The 24,504-nt window shown below is 37.5% G+C and overlaps 1 protein-coding gene across 1 annotated transcript; it reads left to right on the top strand.

Moving 5' to 3' along the window:
• Positions 1-2,335: 2,335 nt before the first annotated feature.
• fam91a1 (family with sequence similarity 91 member A1) lies at positions 2,336-23,769 on the top strand. Its single transcript, XM_079485231.1, has 25 exons — positions 2,336-2,413; positions 2,490-2,626; positions 4,099-4,183; positions 4,382-4,533; positions 5,853-5,910; positions 9,241-9,308; positions 9,525-9,638; positions 11,246-11,336; positions 11,629-11,691; positions 11,965-12,071; positions 12,196-12,234; positions 14,507-14,619; positions 15,785-15,894; positions 16,057-16,166; positions 16,399-16,485; positions 16,754-16,883; positions 18,037-18,185; positions 18,523-18,657; positions 19,325-19,438; positions 19,522-19,594; positions 19,978-20,115; positions 20,409-20,516; positions 20,669-20,792; positions 20,965-21,034; positions 22,197-23,769. Exons 2-25 carry the CDS (start codon positions 2,555-2,557, stop codon positions 22,380-22,382), a joined length of 2,496 nt encoding a protein of 831 aa, XP_079341357.1. The 5' UTR covers positions 2,336-2,413; positions 2,490-2,554; the 3' UTR covers positions 22,383-23,769.
• The last annotated feature ends 735 nt before the right edge of the window (positions 23,770-24,504 follow it).

Genomic DNA, 24,504 nt, shown 5'->3' with positions numbered 1-24,504 from the left:
GGGTTTGTTACTTTTTTATCCAGTGATGGGTTGAAAATAACCCAAGAATAATGTCAATAATAATAATGATATTAGAAACCATGATGATTGATATTCTGTTAATTCCACACTTGTGATAATATTGTAAATAGCAGTCGTTTTAAAGTTTTGCCATAAAGGGATAGTTCACCAATAGTTGTTAGGGATAGTTGTTCCAATCCTAAATAAATTTCCTACTACTATGGAAGCCAATGCTGCATCAGAATTCCTTTTTTTCCTACATTCTTCAAAACATCTTCTTGTTTCGTTCAATAAAACATATATAAAGGCTTGGAATAGCTTGAGGTTGAGTAAATAAAACTCATTTTTCAAATATTACTTTACGAGTACAATATTTTCAAATGATCTCTCTTTCTCTGCCACCACACACTTGTATTATAAGTTTAATTCATTGACCAATAAGAGAGTAAACACAAATATTTAATGGAATTTGAATTATGTTTTAAAAGGGCAATAAATATTATAATATAAATTATTTTCGTGAATTCTTTCAGCCACATTAATCAAGTGGAAACAAATTCTGATATATTGTGACTACAAAGTTACAAACCTCAATATGTAAGGATTTTCCTTTTAAAATAGTTTTATGTTTTATTTTTGGCTAGATCATTCCAATATAAGTCATGTCTCAGTCAGTAACAAAGCATCCGAAACCCCATTCAAATGAAAACCACACAGATGACTCACGATGGAACAAAAATACAATGACGAATCCAATTTTGGAACTGAATGCAGTATTATTAAATTTCAATAACAGGTCTGATAATTTTATTAAATTACCAGGACATTCATCATTTAATTGAGGTATTCTGACCTTTAAAAGTAAATAGCCCTATATCAGATTGTCCAATCTGTACAATAAACCATTTCGCAATTTAATCTTGTTTATATTTATACTCTTAAACTCACCTGTTTGCTCTTTACGCTCCGACAAATATGCAAAAAAATCATTCTCAGTTTAGCAGCATGAAAGAAAACCCATTTCCCCAGATATCTCTTTCAAAGATGAAACATGCACATGGTAGACAGAGGGAATAGAGGCTCTCAGAAGTTTTCAGTCTGGAGTTTGAAGTTTGCCATGAGGACGATGCGTGCATTCCAGTAACCTAGAATAGTCCGGAGGTCTGCTGTCGTCCGGGTCTCACATGTGACCCTCATCATGTCAGTTCCCACAGCGGTAGGCCGTGCATCATGCTTTTTGTGTGTTTATTATGGCAGTGACGAAGAGCTTAGCTTATCCAGAGGACAGAGGCTGTGGTCGAGGAATCGAGTGCACACCCCTAAGCTGGCTTGTGTTACCCAGGAAGATGGTAAATATAGTGCAGTGCTGATGGCTGACCTGACTGAGCTGAACAGCTGAAACGTTGGGCCTGGTCTTGGTTTGCCTCTGATCGAGGAGATAGAGAAAAAATTACAATGCCTATAGCCTAATCAGTGTTATATGGCCATTGGATGTATGTGATATAACACACCCAGTACACCGTTGTCGTATTTAAAGTCATTTATTTGATCCTATCCAGATCACCACAACTCATCATGCTGTACTGAAACCTATGATGTAAACAAACATAGCTGCACGAGGATTCACATGGATGAACTGTGTGTTTATACATGTACAGTTCTATACATAACAAAAACAATCATCATCATCATCATCACCTGAAAGCGGTAGATTTAATATTGTTATGTTCTATCATAATAAAGAAACCTGTAAAACATCATAGAAATATAATTTCTGCACCTATACATATTATTTATTGTCTTCTTGGCAGATTGCAGATGCCTCTTATAGCCCTATCATCAACTGCATGCTGGGAGAAGATGGATTGCTGTCATGCTTCGGAGGGAAAGAAAAACAAACCTGCATCCAGGGAGATTACGTGACTGTCACAGAATACCATAAAGTCCAGAATGTCAGAAAGGGAACATCATCTTTAGCAGTGCTATCTCCTCTGTAGGTTGCACACAGCTGTGTTTGCTTTGCCCACTGCACTGCTCAGTACAATACGCATGCTTGAACAATATCTATTAAAAATAGCAAAACAGTGCTTACTTACCATTGTTTCGATAGGAATGTGATAACAGGACTGTAAATAATGGGGATATGGGAGCTTTAAATAAAGATAATAGCAGTCCACCAAAGAGTGACCAGTTAGTTATAAAGGCAAAGAATAAACATGCAAAGACACAATAATTATGATTCAATGTTTATCATAAATAAATATTTTATTCTTTATATGGTGATGCCGTTCTGCACTCCGAGTCTGAGCTAATCCCCTGTCGTCACGGGTTGAGCGGAAGTGACGTACAAGGCTAGAAGCGTGACGAAGGCTCGCTTAAAAATACAACAAGGAAGTGGGCAAAACAGACAACGGTAAATACTATTCCCACAGTAAATATTCATTAGCTTAACGTTGACTAGACATTAAATAAGTGCCGGGAGGGTATAGTCGTCTCGGACTTACCCGGAAGCCCGTTGATATCTGTTTAATAAGCGTGGAGCTCGAGACCAGCGATGAACACCGACGTTGAATTTCACATCAGGCAGAATTACCCGTGGAACAAGCTGCCAGCTAATGTCAAACAGGTACAGTAACACACGACACACGGCAAACACTTTCCCGGAGTGATACACTTTCGACAGCATCACTGCTTGGGATACCTGCATCCCAATCCACAGCATCAGCAGGATTTACAGCCATTCTGCCATTCATCTCTTTCATTCATCCGTCAGCACACACACACACATCATAATCATCGTCATCGGGTGCTAGTTTTCTATACATTGTGTTGACTTTCCATACATAATGGCTTTTAGACTGTACATTCACGCCCCTGCCTTTGAACCTCAACCCAAACCTTTCAAAAACCTATTTGCATTAATAACAAACAAGATTTAATCTTGAATTGTTTATATTCATTCGGTTCTCAAAACGATACATAAACCGCACACAGACACGCATCAGATTCCTCTGCAGGACACTGGGCCAAGCATTCTCTCCCTGGGGCGCAGTTAAATATTGAAGGTTATTCATTTGTTGAAATTATGCCTCCTAATTTGTCAAAATGAACCACAAAAGAGTGCATTACACACACATTTAACCTCACTCCATTTTAAAGTATTTAGGGAACACGTGATAACTAGCCATGCATAGTTTACCTTAAAGGGAATATTCTATATAAAATACAATTTACATTAGAACCCTACAGAGTAACTGTTGTACACTTATCAGACTTTTTCACTCGGAGACTTTCAGTGTAAGTGCATAACTAACTACATTTTTTTCTGGTATATGGTAATCGAAAGCATACAATTGTGACTATTTACCTAAATATACATTTAAAGGAACAGTTCACAGCTCTTCCAAGGTTGGTAATGGCAATGGATGGAGAGCCAGTTTTGGAAGCTCCAAAAAGGCGCATGTATCCGCCATAAAAGTAACGCATACGCCAGAATGGGATACTACACGGTTTTATACGAACTGGACAATGCGTGTGAATAAAAATATTTGCATTTCTTGTACATTTGTTGTAATTTTCATCTGTTTTGTTCAGCATGACTTCAGACACCATCAGATTGAAGCGAAATCAATCGAAAGTTTTGAATATTGTTGGTTGTCGTGTATCTTGTGACCACGACAACCACTGAGATTCAACAGATGAGCCTGTGTGTGGACATTTAAGAACAGTAATCTTGTTTACATCCAAACATGACTAAATTAGCTCAAAATATGAAGAGTTTTTGCTCTAAAATGAACCATTTTGTGTCATGAGACATGTAGTTTTATGTAATACATAAAACATGAGTTTTCATTGCCATTACCAACCTTGGAAGAGCCAGGATATTATTCAATAAAACTTTGAATGTGATCTGCAAAAATAAGTCCTATATATATATATATACCTGTGGCGGGTGAGTAAAATATATAAAATAAATCTTTTGGGTAGCTGTCCCTTTAAATCTGTTGGAATTGAATGTTATTTCTCATATCTATAAGAAAGAAATGAGTTATATATCAATTTAATTGTGAATTAAAATCTTTCTCGCTTCATTGACAGAGTCTTGGAAACTTGCAGCGCGAGTATGACAAACAAGTCCTTCTGTACAGTATTCGAAACCAGCTACGTTTCCGCAATAACCTAGGTAACTATATTGCTTTTCTCCTTCCACAACTACCAGGCTATCATTCATCCTGACAGTTTGCAAAGCTATTTGTATTTCCTACTCAGTCTTCGGCCAGAACACATCAAAGCTCTTGTTAGCAGATGTTATTTCAAAGAAATAGCCATCGCAACTGAGTTTCTTTTTAATGCTTTAATCGAATCCTTAATTCTCTAACAGTCAGGCATGTTAAAAAGGACGAGCGCAAGTATTACGAAGAGCTGTTGAAGTACAGCCGAGAGCATTTGATGCTCTACCCCTACCACCTGTCTGACATCATGGTCAAGGGTATGCGGGTCACCCCCTTCTCCTACTACATCAGCATCATGGAGGTTTGATCAAAACTTTTTTCTGTTTTTTCTTTGAGTGTTTTTCAAAAGTATAACATACAAGATACATATCACAATAGATGGGTCGCGATACTATATATTGCTATGTATTTCGATACGATACACATTTGCGATATATTACGATACTTGAAAATGTAAAAAGTAGAGCTTGAAATACAACATGCTGTGCACAACCTGGGGTTTTCTGTAAGGAGTTTAAGTTTAAAAACATCCCTTACCTCTGCAGAGTGACCATGATGTGTGATGCATGGACCTTTAGATCAGAGGTTTGTTTTCCGAAACTGTGGATTGTGCTTCTCAAGTGGGTAGCACAGGGGAATAACGTGGTTCACACAAATCACTTGGCTGTTGTGGTGCTATACAGTTAAAACAACGAACATGGGCACTATAAAACCCCTGGTTCATCCATTTATTCATTTGGCAGACACTTTTATCCATCCTTGCTCTAAATGCGCTGGTGGTACATCCGTGGAAGCACAATGAATGTCATTGTTACTCTTTGGAATAAACCTTTTGTCTAGCAGCTCTGAGAGCTCGAAGCGTTCTTATATTTTGTCGCCATTCTCACTTCCACTTACTTTTGGCCGTATATGACATGATTTAAAAAAAAAATTATGGATAGTAATAGGTATCACTATCGGAAAAAATATATTGCGATAGTTACAAGTATCTATATTTTTGGACAGCCCTATTCTTTACTGAACCTGTGAAATGTACAACATACGGCAAACCTGTGCTGGTATTCAAGCTTTGGGTGTTTTGCTGGACTAGTCTGCAAGTCTAGAAATGTTTCTTCCTGTAATTATAGACGCGGTAGAGAAGTATTAAATGTGCACCCTGTTGTTGTTGGTCTATTGTCATAGTGCATCTGTATTCTGATAATGCTCCAGGCCGGTTCATTTGTTGAACAGGTAGTCTTTTTTTTTCAGCATTAGTGTAGATGACTCATGCACTTCATTAAATAGCTGGAGAATTAAGGGGAAAAGTTTGCAGAGAGCCTGCGTAACGTATTCATTTATAGATCAAATTGTAAATTCTGTGTCCTTCTTGTGGTGTAGCCTAGTGTACTGATAAACTGCGATAAATCTATTCATGTGATTTTCAGATTTACCTAAAGCAATACAGCTTTAAAAAGAAAGAAACATTAATTATAAATAATTGTATTTTGGATGAATCATTCTTATTTAAATGCATTTCTGGATATTTTTCTAATGTAGTATATTGATAATCTCAAAGTATTTAAGGCATCACAGTACCGTGTTTCAATTGCGTCATAAAAAGCTCTTTTATGTTTTATTCAGGACATCATGAACTGTGAGAAGAGTTATGATTCGCTGCCCAACTTCACCGCTGCTGACTGTAAGTGTTGTCCCTGTCCGAGCAGAGATTCAGTGTTTGCTTCTGTTGCTGACCACTCATGCAAAATAACAAGGCCACATGCCACAGGAGACACTCCAGCAGTGCTTTTTCAGAACTCTGTGGCACAGAATTGCTTTGCCTAGAAGTAAATGTTTTAATGAAAGCATTTTGCTATTAGCTTAGAAGAAAGGAAGTTAAATGGTCTATTATGAGTAATGTAACTGCCTTGTGCAGTTGTTGCATTGCATTACATCAAAGATGCATCCACATTTGTTTATATTAATCTTCTTATTAAATTAGTTTGACACATAAAATAAGAATAGACATTAAAAACAATGTTTAAAATGACGGACACTCCAATAAGTTTGGTCATATCAGTGCTGAGGAAGAAAACTGACTGACATCACATGACCAAGAACGATTGGAATTTAAAGGATTAGTTCATCTTCAAAATGAAATTCTGCCATCATTTACTCACCCTCTTGTCATTTCAAACCTGTATGACTCTCTTTCACCTGCAGACCACAAAAGAAGACATTTTGAAAAATGATGACCACAGAACAGCACAGTCCCCCAAACGCTATTGTAACCAATGCATTTGTGCACATTTGTCATAATATCTTCTTTTGTGTTCTGCCAAAGAAAGAATGTCAAAGAACGTGAACTACTTCTTCAAAGGACCCACTTGTTCACAGGATAAACAAATCACGTGCCACATTTTTCGAAGAATTTATACCAACCCTATTTTATAAACAAACACAGTTTGCTCTGGTGTTTGGGATTACAGTAGTATGAAATTGTTGAAGTAACTCGATGAAGCCTTTTCATTTGCCCATGCCAAATTAATAATTTCATCCATCTAAATTAACGTCAACAGTGGTATTTCGATGTAATCCTACATCAAAGAGAATTGTATACAAATGTATACTTGCATAAAACATTGAGCCACAGTAGATTTATTTAACAGATACTAATAACCAGAAAAAATATTCTTCAAATACTGTACATATAGTTTTGGTCTTGCTGGAATCTTTCAGGTCTAGCCTGCTGGCAGGTGTCTTGCAAATTCTTTTGTTTTTTTCTCTGTGATTTCCTCCTATTGTGCTGCATTTATTTTACCATCAACCCAAACTATTCCAGGACCTGCAGCAGAGAAGCATCCCCACAGTGTCATGCCGCCAGCAGCATACTTCACAGTGGGGATGGTGTGTTTCTGATAATGCCCAGTGTTTGACTCAAACATGGTACTTAGTTTGATGGCCAGAAAGCCAGTCCCTTGAATTTTCTTCCAGCTGGCTTCAGAGTTTCTCACATTAACAGTCGCTTTCTCTGTTGTTATTTGCACTCAGGAAACAGTTTTGTATTCACAACTCATCTCAGCCACTGATGCTTCTCTCTCGGTCGCATCTATCATTACAAAATATCCAATCGTACACAATCAATTGAACCCCATTGCCATTATATGACTCATTAAAACCAATCAACTGCATTTTACTATCAAAGATGGAGAATATCTCTGAAAATAATTTATGATGGATTTAAGTTATTATTTTGAATCACGTTTTAGAGATTTGTTTATATATGAGTCTATATGATCTTTGTTTAGAGAGATTAGAGTCTGTATGCTTTATTTTTATATAGTGGTGGCCGAAATGTGTTGTCCAACAGTATAGTATAGACCCCTTTTGAACCGTGGTCACAATTACGTCATGGCATTAGCTGGAGGCAAAACAAAGGGAAAACTGGAGGCGGGCAGTACATGAAGAGTTTAAAATATCATCTTGATGTGTTTTTGAGTGCCAGAATCAACAGATTGAAGGCTCTAATCTGACATTTTAACACATACCATTGCCAGGAAAAACGCAGACAGTTGTAGTTAAACGCAATAAACAAAATCGGACTTCACGAGATGATCGAAAAATAGTCTTTTATTCACCTTAAACACACAAAATGCAAAAAATGTAGGCATTATAAAATCCACCTTAAATTAAACTTTTTATTTTATGAATGTTATTATGTAGTAATAAACAATATGTAAACACAGAATTTTTTTCTATCACAAACTCATCTGACAGGGAATTATTGCACAACATTATTTTCTTAACAGGTGCAGCTTTTAGTATAGAGCTGTGGTTGTTACCTTTATATGCTTTTTCAAAAGCGCTCGAGTTAGCAGAGGTGGTGATCATATCACACTGTCAATCCTCCTTCCTCCACTTACTGAACAAAAATGGTCCAAATATATATTCTGAGGTCGCACAGTTTAAATAAAAGGAGCATATGCAATTCCGATCATGCCAGTTGCGTGAGGATATGGTGTTCTCACGAGACACATCGGATCTTGCGAGATCTTGTGCCACCCCTAGTATGTGTGGATGTCAGACCACTTAACTGGAGGTAACATAAACCTGACAGCTCGTCCATCCATTGAGTGAGCATGTACAGGTCGGCCAATCTGGTTCCTTCCGCTAAAGTTGACTTTTTCAACAACAGTCTCAGTCCAGGGCTGTGACTGGCCCTACATATTCCAATTAAATCGGATTCCCTTCAGTCGTTGTTAAAAAACAAGCTACCAAAATGTGCCTGCTAGCGTGAGTAAAGCCGCCAGGGGAATCTTTGTGCCTCCAGCTGCCTCACAATGTTAACTAACAAAAAAGGGTCTATAAAGTAGCTAATTCAATAACCACAGTGTTTAAAACTGCTGTTATGCGCACAGATTTAGCTCCTGTGGGTCTTAGTTGCATGTTTGTGGTTTTTCCCCTGTGGCAGGGGTAACATGCTCTCAGGGTCAGGTAGACAGAAGGCTATGCCTGGGTCTCTCAATCTAATCTTTGTGTGAGGTGAGGGCTGATCTCCCTGCCCTTCAAAGCTCACCCCACTTCCTTTGGCGTCATGCCTGGCATGTTGCAGTCAAGCCTGGCATGTTGCAGTCAAGCCTGGCCATCTTTCATGATCCCATAACCCATCTGCTTTGTTCTTCGGGAGCGGAGAATATGGGCCATAGAGGAAAATGTCCATTGAGCTATTGAGGTTTCTCAGAGCACTCAAATCCATCCATGATGTAGAACTTGGTTAAACAACATGTATAGGTAATGTTGTTTAATGAAGAGCCATTTCTCTTTCTCCCTACACAAAAACGCAAAATACACTAAATCTAAAATGGACTTGATTTATACCATTATTTGCTTATTTAACTTTCATTAGATATTGTGATGATATCATTATCCTTGTGTAGTGAAAATATGATATTGTGTTTGCCCTACCACATATGATGCATTTGAGATTTAAAGGCCATTGAATTATTTATTGATCCATCTGTTGACATTTCAGGTCTGAGGCTGCTTGGTATTGGCAGAAACCAGTATATTGACCTGATGAACCAATGCAGGTCTTCCAAAGTAAGTCATTCCCAATGTTTTGCTTTAGATCAATTAAGATCTTGCCGTTGAAATCCATATAAGCTCTCCTAGTATGGCAACACAATGTTCATTAGACGCTTCTCGAATCTTGACGGCTCGATTTGAAGATCAAAGATCTAGTCCGTGGAGAGCAGTTCTTTGTACACACGGTGATAACCTCACACTGTTGCCTAAGCAGCATCTGTCTGTGGCTAGAAATTCTTCCGGAGGAAATCGGCTCGTGATCTCCTGCCAGCAAAACCCGTGGAGATCACGGTAGAGCCGTGGTGGGTGGTGCAGACCGGATACATCACCGAGGATGACATCAGGGTGAGGAGGATTTATTAAGGTTTTTTAGCTGTCCTTTTTATTATATCCTACATTTATATTAGGCTGACGGAATGATGTAAAATAAACCTTTGTGTGGTGTACAGAAATTTTTTTCTTGTTTGGAAGTTAACGACTCTCAAAAGTTGAGACTTTTATAATTTTGTCAAATCAAATACACTTGAAAAATTATTGGATTAACAGTAAATTAAGTTTAGTTAACTAAAATAAAAAACGTATAGTTGACCCACGTAAAAATTCATGTAAAAATATATGTAAAAGCCATAAATATTGTGAAAACACTTGATACATTTACTTCCAAATCACACGCAACATACACAGAATATTAAGTAATAATTCTCATTTACCTCTGTGAAATCACATTTATGAAGAAAATTTTCTATTTGTTATTAAAAGATACTGTTCGATTTTAATTAAATTAAATAAAAAACATGTTTATCATAAAAAATACACTGCAAAACATCACATTCTAACACTGTGTCTACACCTTCTCACGTCTGGTTAGGGTTACTAAGCATTTTTTGGTCTTGTTTTATTGTACAAATATCTAATCATGGTTAAATCATCCAACATTTGTTTTTGACAAAAAAGTCCTAAGATATTTGGCCTTGTTTTATGAAAGTAATACAAGAATTAGGTAATTTTATGTTTAAAACGAGCGAAAAAAGAAACGCCAATATTTTATCTTTAATAAAACAAGACAAAATGTCTTGGGACACTTTTCTTGTCAAGTAAATGTATCTAGACTTAAGTGCTTGGTAAGAAATAGTTTTTTTGCAATGTGGCCGTTCCCACAAGACCGTTTTCAACTACAAACGGAAAACATTTAATGTGCTTTTGAATGTTCATTTACACCAAAACGGCATTTTGGGGGACTGAAACACAAATTTTTGAAAACGGGTGTCAAAGTGCAAGTTTTTAAAAAGACGGCATTATCATTTCCATGTAAACTATGGCATTTTCAAAAAACTATGGCATTCAGTCTGTAGGCATGCCCGAGTATTCCCCAAACAATGATGGCGGCCTCCATGCTGCATGTTTGTGCCACATGACATACTTATTATACAAAAAGTATATTTACTGCACCACTACAACGGAGACATAGAATTTATATGCACACTACTATAAACACATATCTTGATAACGCTGTCGTGTGTACTTGAAACTTTTCAATATAGAAAAGGAAAAGCGTTTCCGGTTTTTAATTGTGTAAACATACTCTGAGGTTAAAAAAACATTGAATCGGTACATTGTTTTTAAGAAAAAAAAAAAACATTATAATCGGGTCAAACCCAAACACCACGCAAGTGTTATGAATCTATTTTAATTGGAATGACAGAATAAAACGGATAATTCATTCAATATTTCCGGAGATATGAAAATCTGTTTTCCTTATTTTATAATGGTTACTTTCATTTTTAACTAATGGACAGAATGTCAGACCAGATCTATATTACTGTCCACAACCCTGTTCCCCCCCCAAGAATTTGAGGACAAAAGTCCACATAGTTGTTCATTTAAGAATTTGCAGTTGGATCGAAGTGTATGTGGTCCTGAGCTTTCGTGCTATTTTGTCGGCTTGATTACAGATCTGCTCTGCGCCAGAGAAGATGGCCATTGATAAGATGATCGATTCTGGACCCCAACTGGCCGGATCAATGGAGTACAACGTTGTGCTGAGTGAGTGTCATTTCAGACTGGTCACCTAAACGAGAAATTATTTGAAATGATGAGAACAGAGGTCAGCGCTATGGGCGTTCTAGACTTTACCGTTTTCTTCGTAACACTTCTGGGCTCAAATCCTACACATTTTTACTTGCACCTTCACCGAAATCATAAAGGTATAAAGAGCGTCACTAATGCACTGGGGATGTTTACAGCAGTAATGTTTGCTTTACTCTGTTTGTTATTCTGTTCTCATGGATGATGTACTCAGTCAACATCTTTCCATTTATCTACTCCATTTGTTCAGGTTTGTACAACCGGGGGTATATATATCTCGATGTACCCATATCAGATGACAGCTGTATATCAGGTAAGCGCCGCAGTCTATCAAATAAAATGGCGGGTTTTAAGCCGCATTTGTAGGTTTTCCGACGATCCCCAAAGGCTGTTTGGTTTGGTTCAACTCTGTTAAAAGGCTTTATCTGGTCTATCCTGTTTTTACGCCAGCCACAGACTGAATGTAACAGCGAATGAGAGCATCATTGATCTGAAAAGGATAATGGGATAATCACAAATCCATTTGGATAAATGGCAGAGAAAACAATTAGGGTACAAACTCACCCACGTGCTTTCTGTTTCCCAGTGCCTCCGCTCGAGGGGTTTGTCATGAACAGAGTCCAGGGTGATTATTTCGAAACGCTTCTCTACAAAATCTTCGTCTCCATCGATGAACAGACTAATGTGTCCGAGGTACATCACTCACATTTTTTTATTGCCTCCCTTCGTCCTGTGCACATCATATTCCGTCTTTGACGATTCTGGTTGTTTTTGAGCCTCTGATGATCTCATACCACTTTTCGTTTTGTCATTTCAGCTGGCTAATGTATTGGAGATTGACTTGGGCCTGGTGAAGGTATGTGTCATGCGAGGTTGGAAATGGAAAGCCATTTACATGGAATGTTTGCTATAAAATGATGCCTTTATAGCTGGGTGGTGAATTCAAGATGCAGGGCTGAAAGAAGAGGCAATTTTCCAAATCCTTTGGCCTTTTGATGGGATGTGAAATGAATCCGTCTTTGAACGTCCGATGCCGGCCTCTGAATGTTTGTTCTATTCACACATGTCCTTTGTAGCTGTTTAGACCTCATTTCACCAGATGGCACGGTGAAAAACAAGCTTGTTCAAGAGATCCATTATGAAAGTCCATAACTTTTCTAATTAGGAAACGTTAAATGCTGACCTTACTGAAAGGACACAATCTTTACCAATGATTTAATTTTTACCTTGGATTTTTGCCATTCATTTTCATTATCTCAACATTTTGCCAAGATTAAATTGTTTGTTTCCTACGTTCATTCTATTAGCGAAAATCAATTTATTTATTACTAATGATGACTGCATGGTGTGTTTGAATAGATCCACGGGCATCAATGTTTGTGTATGACGAATACAATACAGTCCGTTCTGAAACTTTAATAACAGAGATGCAAACCCCATGATAGATCAAGAGAATCAACCCTCTCTCAAATATCAAGTGTTTTTGATGCTAAATGATTTAATTGTATGTTTCATAAGCTTCCTAGTGAAAACAATTGGATAAAAGCTATTCCTCAAGCTTATCTGAACACAAGCAGAAACATTAAAAAGCACTAGCCGTCACAGTTGGTGCTCAGTCATAGCGCTCATTGAGGGAGAGAGAGAGAGAGAGAGAGAGAGAGAGAGAGCTTACCAGAGATAATGAGGCATCATCTGCAGTTATTTCACTTCACTGCTCAAGCTAAATGAAACAGTCATTTTAGACAACCAGGTGTTTTGTGCTTTTTTATTGATCTTTAAACTTTAGAGTCTGGTAAATGACTGATCATGTTTTATAAACAAAAAGGAATCAAATAATTTGCGGTCCAGGCGTGTTTAAGGTTAATAATGGTTATAACTATTAATTTTATTCTCCAAAATCAAACTTTATATTAAATTGAGGTGCTAGTGTCAATATGAGGGATATTAAGCTTGATGGTACTTAGTTTTGGTTCAAACATGGTATTGCCCATCATTGTTGGATAGGGGTGTACATGACACCAAATTCCTTATTTCAGAGGAGCAGACAATACATATTGGGTCTCATTCATGAAACACAAGCAACATTATTTTTTGTAAATCATTCCTACATCAAGTTTGTAATGTTTTATGTAAAAAACAATATTTCACTTCATGAAGTTCACAACTTGTGTTTCATGAATTTCCCTTGTCTTCAAAACTACTCTTGAATAGTACAATACATGTTTGTTTAAAGGACAGTTGACCCAAAAAATTTATTCTGGAAAATATATTTGATGTAACATAACAGTTCTTGGCCACCATTGACTACCATAGTAGGAAAAATGACGATGGTAGTCAAAAGTCCCCCAGAGATGTTTGCTTTCCTACATTCTTCAAAAATATCTTCTTTTGTGTTCATTCAACAGAACAAAGCCATTTATGGAGCATTTTACCTACTATGGTAGTCAATGGTGGTCTTTAAAATATGTCTACAAATAAATGTATACAGATTTGGAACAACTCGAAGGCCAGTAAATGATGACAGAATATTCATTTTGGGTGACCTGTTCCTTTAATGCTGCTTTGAAAATACAACATAATTGAACATTGTCATTAATACCACAATATACTGACACTATACGGGTATTTTAAGGGAAAGAGCACTGATCGATGCCCAAGTCACATCTAGCCTGACCTACTTTCACCAACACAATTCAATCATTCTCAAGAGCCGAGTTTTATCTCCATATAAGACATCCCCCAAATTCTTGTGCTGTTCCGCTTCACCTACAGCCATCCTGGGATATTCTATAGCTATACACATATCCTTTGGACCGCCAGGGAATATATATTCATGACCTCGCTCCGATTTGTTTGGCCCAGCTGCAGAATGAGATGTTCTAGTCTACGGGTGAAAAGGGCAGTGGATGTTGTGTTTGAGTGGGAAATAATCTGTGTTACAGAGATGTTTCCAATATTCATGGGGGGGGTGTGAAAGCCTTCCAAACACAAAAACAGACTCGTCAAATTCCTCATAAATGAACGTGTTAATATTTATACAATAGTGGTTACCAATGCATCACTGATTTGTATGTGACTGTTGAATGAAAGCATCAAGACTCTTGATAGTTTCTTCTGTGCTCTCCCAGAATGCCGTGTCCATGTACTGTCGCCTGGGATTCGCTATCAAAAAGGGTCAGGTGATCAGCCCAGATCAGCTGCACCCCTCATGGAAGAGCGCTCCTTCGGTCAATAGACTCAAGTATGTGGTCTTTCATCTGTAGACATATCTAACATTGATGAATAGACTTCACTATTCACTACTGGCTCATGTCTGAGAAGAAACCAAAACACTGAGCCGGATTGGACTCTTTACACGTAGAGAATTTTCGTTTTACTAAAACTGCACTTTCTGAAGAGAAAAGCTTTTAAAAGGCTAGTTTACTCAAAAATTCCCGTAATTTAGTCAACCTTGTGTTGTCCTTAAAGTGTATGACTGACTTTCTTCAGTTTTTTTAAGATATCCATCCAAACATTAACCTCCAAAAGCAGATATTATTTATTACAAGTAACATATATTAATATTTTTAGCGTAATTGAAACCAATACAAGCACATCATCACTATAAGAACCAATGATTTGATGTTATTGACGTGTCATCACATTTCAATGTTTCCCTGATATCAGTGCTCGAATGGAATTATGTTTTATGGGGTGTCCCCACCATTTAGGGGGATGACAAGTGGCCTAAAAAGAGATATACAGTAATAGACTTACTGCAAATAATACATTTACAATGTTTACATCTGCACAAAATTCAGATTTAGAATAATTTTTTAAATACATAGCTAAAGGAACCCTTTAGTCAAATTTTTTTTACCCCTTATAGGGATTTCTAATGCCCAAGGGGGTCCTGGATTCCCCACCCCCAATTCGAGCACTGCCTGATATGCATTAAATACATAACATTTAAAATAAAAGACCATTCAAAAAAGACCATTTAATTTAATTCAAATCATTTCTTTTTTTTAAATAATGAATGCAATGTGCTTTTTGAAGCGGCAATTCTTTTTAAGATAATTAGATTATAAGAAGATAATTTATTACAAAATATTATAATGTTTATGTAAAAAAATTTAGCAGAAAGAAAAGATTTCCTTAAACTAAAGAAAGGAAATCATATACTGGGATAAGATGAGGGACAATAACTGCAGCAGTACACAATATCGTAAACAAAACGAACCATTTCCAATGCATAAATCCCCAAAAAGATTGGAAATTGCCACATATTAGAAATATGAAGGTATATTAAAAATAAACGAATTCTTGCTGCAAACCGCTGTATGCGTGAAGGGTCCTTCACTTTCCCAGTTTCATTGTATTTTTCATAAGAGTATGCAGGACCTCATCTGTTTGCTTTAAACCAGGAGCACGATGGACCCCCAGAAGATGCTGCTCTCATGGGAAGGTGGCAGTCCAGTGATGGAGGCGGGTTCCTCAGCCACTGATACCGACACAACCAGTCTGGAGGACCAGGGTGAGAGCGCTATCGCTTTCATAGAATCACACACGACCAAACCTTAAGACACAGACTGATTCTACTGCAGAGTTTTATTAACCATTAGTCTTGCTCGGAGCACTACATAGATCAAAATAATGGTGATTTAATCCACTCTATGTGATTTTCCATGTCATCCAGACACGGCTAGCGTGAGCAGTCTAAGTATTCCTGCGGCCCCCACGAAGAGGATCGCCTTCCTGTTCGACTCCACCCTCACCGCCTTCCTAATGATGGGCAATCTCTCCCCTGTGAGTGTCTCGCTCGCTGACTAACGGATTCTTGTTTCATTGTCTATAGATATTTGATACTCTGTCTACGATTGAAGATGCTTGTAGATCATCTGCAGTCGGGTCCAAGTTTAACTTCATTACAAATAATAAAAAATAGATTTGAACCCTTTTAATACATTTTACTAATGATTAGCTGTATAAATACTGTGGAGTTGTTAAGTAAATTTCCTCTTTGTCTGTTTCGTCTCAGAACTTAAAGAGCCATGCCGTCACGATGTTCGAGGTGGGGAAGTTGTCTGATGAGACCCTGGACAGTTTTCTCATGGAATTGGAGAAGGTAATACCCCTATTATAGGACACAAAGGAGGCCGAGAGACACAGCGGACGGACAATCTCAGCCTCTGTGCTTGTATTGAAAAACAATGAGGCCGCCGCTGAGGGCTGATTGCACAACACTCGTGTTCACATTTTTCTCATTGCCGCTGCTCTCTAATCTCTTTCAAGCACACAAAAGCATAAAGGCTATTGCATTTTTTTCTTTAATAGAAATCTTTTGCACACGTGAAATGTTGGCCGCTCTGTGTGATGAAGTGTGATGTTCTAAGGTGGAGAGCACCGCTGAAGGAGAGGCCCAGAGATATTTTGACCACGCCCTGACCCTCAGGAACACGATACTCTTTCTGCGCTACAACAAAGATCTCACTCCTGACCAGGGCCCTGATTTACCAAATATAGGTATGTGACAACATCTAGGAGCAAGCATTTAGGAATTTTTCACTTTCAACATACATTTTCATGATAATTTTCACAACCCTGTTGTCATCCCAGATGTTTATGTATTTAGTTTTTTAGTCAAAAAGAAAATAAGTTTTTTGATGAAAACATTCCAAGATTATACTCCATATATTGGACTTCAACGGACTCCAACCGGTTAGAGGTCAAAATTACAGTTTCAGTGCAGTTTCAAAGGGCTTTAAACAAGACCAGACGATGAATAATGGTCTTATCTAGAGAAACGATCTGTGATTTTCTAAAAAAACAAAAAATTTATATGCTTTATAAACACAAATGCTCACCTTACTCAAAGCACGCTCACAACTTTCGTAATACGTAATTACGTTGAAAAGGTCACGTTTGACGTAGCAGAAGTACAAAGTCAGTCTCAGTTGGAGGTGCAAATATTAAGTCAAACGCTGTTTATAAAAAAGGGAGTTAAAAGTTAAAGCATCAAGGTCGGACGATTTTGAATTTGGAGGAGAAGGATTTTTTCGCCCTGCCCTACTAGCATCAAGCGTGACCTTTTCAACGTAATTACGTGTTACGTTAAGTCATGAGCTTGCTTTGCAGAACAGTGATTCAAATACTAAAAATTCCTTTTTTGGTATCGTTAAAAGCCCTTTGAAACTGCACTGAAACTGTAATTTTGACCTTCAACCGTTTGAAGTCCACTATATGGAGAATAATCGTGGAATATTTTCAGCAAAAACCTTAATTTCTTTTCGACTAAAGAAAAAAATACATAAGCTTCTTGGATGATAACAGGGTGAGTAAATTATCATGAAAATGTATGTTGAAAGTGAAAAATTCCTAACGGCTCGCTTGAAGTGATGTTTCCCCTGCAGTTATTTCAAAGTAAACACATGCATCTAAAAAAATATACACATTTCTTAAGCTTAAAACCCAAATCCTATTTTTTTCCACTTTCAAGTTTAAACCAGATTTTAATGAGACAAACCGCTGTCGTGTTGTTTAATTTTGTAATGAATGTTACTATTAATATCAACTGTATCAAGATGCATTTAATTCTCTTCCAAATATAAAGCGGTACAAGTAGACACATGTTCGCCTGTCCTGGTTGGCACTAATGTAGGTTTATGTCTGCCGTCAGGCCTGCCTCTGGACCTCCTCCGCTGTGAGAGCCTGCTGGGATTGGACCCTGCCACCTGCAGCCGCGTGTTGAACAAGAACTACAAACTGCTGGTTTCCATGGCACCCCTCAGCAATGAGATCCGACCAATCAGCAGCTGCACGCCTCAGGTAGCCCAGCTTACTCGAGGGATTGTATTCAGATGGTGGGGAGGAAGGCATGAGCGCTGGGACTTGTAGAATTGTTTGTTTGCTCAGTGAGCAGTCAGATCGTGGTCCTCTCGAGAGTATTATTCAAGCTAAATAGGTCTTTCTGTGCCTCTGGGTTTCTTTCTGCTGTTTAGATTTAGATTTATTTAGAAAAGCACAAACGAGACCAGAATTCGGTGAGGAGAATAAATTCCACTGTGGTGTGCGAGAAATTCAATGTTTTTATTTTGTCACTACGGATGGTTGGGTGTAAATTAACATATTGTTTTATAATAGATTGATATTGTCTGTTCTCCAGCACATCGGCCCAGCCATTCCTGAGGTTAGCTCCATCTGGTTCAAACTGTACCTCTATCACGTTACCGGTCAAGGCCCTCCCTCTCTGCTGCTGTCCAAGGGCTCCAGGCTTCGGAAACTGCCAGAGATCTTCCAGGTTCACTTTATTATTTAAGTGTTTGAAGGTCAAGAATGTAATTTCCGTGCCACTAAACAGAATTGAACAGATTTCCAAAACTTTAACCTGGCAACCTCAGATTTGTTGGCCAAACAGATAAGCTCAATCATACCATTGGTTGAGCTCACATTGCCGTATTCACCAAGGGTGATATATATTGATAACTATAAATTGTTTTAAATTATCAATAGGGTTGGCAAACGATTATTTGCGATTAATCGCATCCAGAATAAAAGTAATTGTTTACATAATAAATGTCTATGTACTGTGCATATTCATTTTCTATTTATAAAAACATACACACACATGCATATATTTCAAAAAGAAACAAATAGAATTAAATAATAATTAAAAAAATATATTATGATTAAGATGAGAAAAAATATAAACATTAATAAACATTTATATATATTTTTTCAATTATTGATCAATATAATAAAATACATGTAAATATTCCCAAATGTGTTTACATGTATGTGTTTATAAATACAAAATGAATATGCACAGTGCACAGACATGTAAACACAAACTTTTATTCCGGATGCGATTAATCGCAAATGTAAATACATGCTTTACTCTTCATTTATGTAAAATAAAATATGAAGGTATGTAAGTGAAGACATGCTTAAATAATTATTTTACTCAGGCCTATGACCGGTTGCTTATCACATCATGGGGTCATGACCCTGGGGTCGTCCCGGCATCCAACGTGTTAACAATGCTGAATGATGCCCTCACCCACTCTGCAGTGCTTATTCAGGTAATGGGGATGGAATCTGAACACCCTCAAATTAACATAATATTATACCTGCATATGTCAAAACTACACCCCACTGTTCTTAGGGTCATGGAATGCATGGATACGGTGAGACTGTCCATGTGCCCTTTCCATTTGATGAGGAAGATCTCAAAGCAGGTACGGCTCAGCGATCTGTACCTACAGAAGAGTATTTAGACAATAAAAGAAAAACTGTCTTTGCAGTAAATGAATATTAAATCTTCTCTTAAGACTGGATATTAAATGACTATATTGGCAAATCATTTTTTTCTAGCTTGAAACAAAAATGTCACAAGTTTGGTTAGATTTCTCTTAAAAGAAGATATAACTTCTTGTGTAATTTTCCTTTGGAATTGTCTCATTTTCGGGATGTTCAAATCATTTTTATTGCAATTAAATTATAGTGTGGGTTACTTAAAATGTATTTTGGGGTTTATTGCAGATATTAAATCATAATTTATACACACTCCACAATAATCTAGAGATTCTAACCAGCTGTTGTAATTTCTTACCTCTCTCAGATTTCTCATATTCCAACATGTGTGCACACAAAGCCCTTAAGATTCTGCGGGACAAAGTTGATCTCGAGCACCAGTGTGGCTACATCACCATGTTGAACTACAACAACAGACATCGAAGACGACCCAGCGACGCCGAAGGTAAGGCTAAGATGCTTTTCCAAATCCACATTGCCTATTTAACCAATCGCTGAAATTATCCACCCATGACCTTATTGATAAATGCTGCAATTAGATTAGAACTGAAACCGAGAACAATGGGTCCGGGCTTTCATCTCTGTGTTTTATTAGAGCAGTTTCTTTGCGTTCTAATTCAATTACTATTTTAATTGCAGTCCACATGTTTGATTGCATCACTAATCAGACTGAAAGCTGTATGAGACCCTCAGGGTCTCAAAGGAGCATTAGATCCACTCTCTTTGCTTTCCTCACAGGGGACTCTGAGTTTAGTGGAGTGGTTGATGCCAATGGAAGCAATGAATCTTTCGAGCTGGTCACAGAGGAGAATAATGGAGACGGCAGCAAGAAACAGGGAACTGAAGGTGTGGACAAACTCAGACGTAATCTGCTGTCTTTTCAGCATTTTCCTTGCTTGTGTCTTTTATATCAATATACATTTTTTCAACATGTTATACAAAAGAACCTATTTGAAGAGACCAGCTGCTCAGAAAGTTCTGTTTGTTCTTTTTCCCAGGATCCTCCAGTGAGAACGAGTGGGTACCTCTGGAGCTCTGCTTCGGGATGCCTCTCTTTAGCTCTGAGCTAAACCGCAAAGTGTGTCAGAGGATCGTCTCCCACAAGTTGTGCAGCAAAGACAGGTGATGATGACAACAATTGTTCATCTATAATTCACTTAGCATAAAAGTTAAGCCAAGTATTTCTTGACACTTTAGGTCACTTATACATCAATATACAGTTACCCTAACCCATATATTACTATTCATATTACATGTGGTACAGATTAATAATTAACCTCATCTGTTTTTTCAGTCTGCAAGAGTTACTACATTCCAGTCGAAAACTGGCATTAAAAGTTCTCAGTTTTGTTCAGTCATTCCAGGTAAATCTTCACTATTTCATATTGTTCCTAATGTGGGTTTGGTAGTAAGTCCTAATTATTAGTGGTGCTTTTGCAGAATATAGGTGCTCTAGAACATCATAGAGACATGGGGGTTGGTTCATTTTATTCTTAGCATAGAGTATCATCGATTGGCAGATGCCAAGCCACGCCCATTGTAACCAAACATATTAGCATAGCAACCGTTTAGCAAGAGCCATATCTCTGCATCAGAACATCGTAGAGATGGGGGTTGGTCAGATTGATCAGTGCCGAGTTTTGCCACGGCAAGCACCACTGAAATTTGCTTCAGAAAATGTGCTTATCTTGTTGTCCTTTTGCATTCATGTAGTCATAATAAACCTGAAAATAATACTTTTTAAATTGTGATTTCTAAGCTTGGAACATTGATGCAAATTAGACCGTCACAATATCAGATTTTCATGACCAAAAATCACAGTGACAATTATATCACGGTATCGATTGAGCGGTGAAAAGAGAAATAAATAGTGCAATTTTTAATTTGGTCTATTTTGTGTTTAAATTATTTTAGCAAATATATGCAACTTAAAATACAAGTGCGTTAAGGAAAAAAGAGAGCATGTAACCATTTGTGGCACTTACATTTGCATTTGGCATTGTACTATACATTTGTTTCTGACTATCTGCTATCCCCTGGGATCTAACCCATGACCTTGCTGTTGCATGCACCATGCTCTAACCACTGAGCCACAGGAAAGCTAGCTCATAAGGCCAAACTTTAAATGGGTACTCAATTATTTATTATAACATGATATAGATAATTTCATGATTATTGTCCAAAACCTTTATATTTTGGCACCTCTAATGTATTTCTAACTAATTTCTTTAGTGAATAATTGAAGTCAATTGGCAAAAACAGATTATGTTTTTTATTGTGTTTGTTAGCGGTTTTCAGTTTTTATTACTTGATCAAAACATAAATTTGATAAATGTTTTATAAACTCTTGAACTCCTTAATTATTTTTCGAATTAAGCAGGTATTCTACACTCTAAAATATTTCCTTTTTGTGTTATCCATTTGATCATTTTCACTTTTTAAACCAGTCAATGACTGAATTGTCAATATATAGACTTTATATTTATACTGTACACTGTATGTAGAACTGTTTACTTTTCTTCACAGGAAGGCAAACAGCCTGCAGACCCTGACAGTGGGGTTTCGGGTCCCCTGAGTCAACCCCCGGCAGAGTCTGGTGTTCCCCTGCCTGCCACCAACCTGTTTTTCAAGGAGGGCGAGCTGAAAGAATGGAGTGGGCGAGCTCCGCCCTCTTTACAAATCTATGTTCCACAAAAAGATCAACCCACATAAAACATCAGCCTCAAAACCACCCCATACCACACCCACATCCGACCACTCACATCACGAGTAACTACATTACCTCTGTGACCCCAAAACACATCAAGTGCTGCCGCCGCCCGTCAGGTCTGGATGCGAGCATCCAGAGGTCATGAGTCCAGAGTCAAACTATAGATTCATTGAGATGGGTTTAATCACATGACCTAACCTTCCCACACTTCTGTTTGTCAGATACCACATTACTCAAATACAAAACGGCTCATAAGTATACAATCTATTTCCAAAAATCCTATATTGACCTTTTAATGTGTATATAGACTTTGAAAAGATGTTGTAGGATGAAGTCACCCCAGGTCTTCTGTATATGAACCCCAGCCTACTTGTATTATCATGTTTTGTGACCTGATGCATGATATCATTGCACAAAATCTCAGAGCTACTTGACTGAATCAGCAGGGTTTGAAAACATGGAGATGAGGTTTTCCAAATGCACAAAGCCTGTGGAAGACATTCGGGTTTATTCTGTTTTTTGTTGTTTCAAAGAATTGTGTATGGGTTTTTCCAGCTGAATCCTGTCCGTCTCATTTCTGCTTCGCAGAGGAGCGCTTCTGCTTCACTGAGACCAAAGACCAACTGTTATTTTTTACGTTGATTTTTACCATTGTTTTACTGACTAATTTTCTTTGTGCCCAATTGACTGCTGTATCACCAATCGCATTTATTCCACTCGTGTGATATACATGGCCAGTTTTAAGAATTCCGGCCTGGACTAACAACATTAAGACTGACGGTTTTTACAAGTTTAACTATTTCCCAGGCACAGTCACACACAAACCTGCAAGTAGTTACAACAAAATCATCTCTTATCCATCAGTAACTAGATGTGTTGAATATCAGTATCAGTTTAGAGTTTATCGTGAAAATATGCAGTTCTATGAAGGTTTCCCCTCAGTGGCCTGAATCTTTTCATCTTGCCTTTACTGAGGATGCCTGCAGTGTTTCCCCAAACAAACCTTCTAGTGGTGTTTAATGATGAAGACAGATTCGAGATCTTGGTGCTGCATGATGAGTGTGTAGAAATGTTGTGTGTATTGTGTGAAGTTTTCTCCTCATTTTGTCCTCCGCACCATTCCATCTATACAGTCCAGACAACACCAGCCCCTTCCTGACCCTATGACAGTGTTGGGAAAAAAATAACCAATAGTTTTTTAAAGTCACCCTGCATTTTAGAAACCCTGTTGTTGTGAAATTGATGGGACTGAAAAGGCTCTCATTATTAACTGGGTACAAAGTTACATTTCCCCGTCGGGCCATTGTCATACACCAAAATATATCTTATAACAAATGAATATGTAAAAAAATATCTATGAAAGTACTAATAAATATGTTTGAAAACTTCAAAATGTGTCTAGTGTTGGTTCGGCTGTGGGCAGCAGACTCCCTGGTGACTGTAATTACTATAGCAACACAAATTCTGGGTGTCACCAGGGGGCAGTGAGGCATTGAAACGGGGCATGTCATCATCAAGAATAACGCAACGGGATCAGTCAGCTACCCTAAATATTGAAACGTGATTTGACTCTTTGTTTCAGGACGTTCTTTATTTATACTGTAGCTACTGTATGTGTAGGGCCAGTCCAGGACTTAAAATAGTAGATGCAGGTAATTATATAAAACATTTAGTTGTGGTGCAGCAGTTGAATTTGACATTATATGTAAACCTGCTTTTTAGGAGCCGTTTTACAAAATAGGAATATGGAAGGAAATTGTGACACAGTGGTTGGTTGCTGCTGCTTGTTGAAGATCATGCTAAGGAAACGTTTAGATATGAAGAGATTGCTTCCAAAATGAGATGAATCATAACAATTTGATCAAATCAATCAAACTGTTGTTGGTTTGTTTTGATTCAAGCCATAATATATCAAATATAAAGCTAATAAAAACAGGACAACACAATAGAAAACACGTTTTGTGAAACATTTAAAGATCTCAACTCTTCATATACAATATACAGAATAAACCAATAAAACAGCTTTTATCATTTAAGTTTTGTAAAAAAACACTCAGTTGGTCCAAACGTTATAGGAAAGATTAAATCCATGTAGTTTTATTTGAAACAATGCGTTTTTCGGCA

The sequence above is a fragment of the Barbatula barbatula genome (assembly GCF_947034865.1).
Source record: "Barbatula barbatula genome assembly, chromosome: 21".
Taxonomy (NCBI): domain Eukaryota; kingdom Metazoa; phylum Chordata; class Actinopteri; order Cypriniformes; family Nemacheilidae; genus Barbatula; species Barbatula barbatula.
This window is presented reverse-complemented; position numbering and strand designations above follow the sequence as displayed.

What these genes read in the sequence shown, in the direction of transcription:
- fam91a1 (XM_079485231.1), top strand. Translation starts at nt 2,555, where the DNA reads ATGAACACCGACGTTGAATTTCACATCAGGCAGAATTACCCGTGGAAC. An exon ending in TGCCAGCTAATGTCAAACAG is followed by an intron (nt 2,627 to 4,098) that starts GTACAGTAACAC and finishes CTTCATTGACAG; the next exon opens with AGTCTTGGAAACTTGCAGCG. An exon ending in TCACCGAGGATGACATCAGG is followed by an intron (nt 9,639 to 11,245) that starts GTGAGGAGGATT and finishes GCTTGATTACAG; the next exon opens with ATCTGCTCTGCGCCAGAGAA.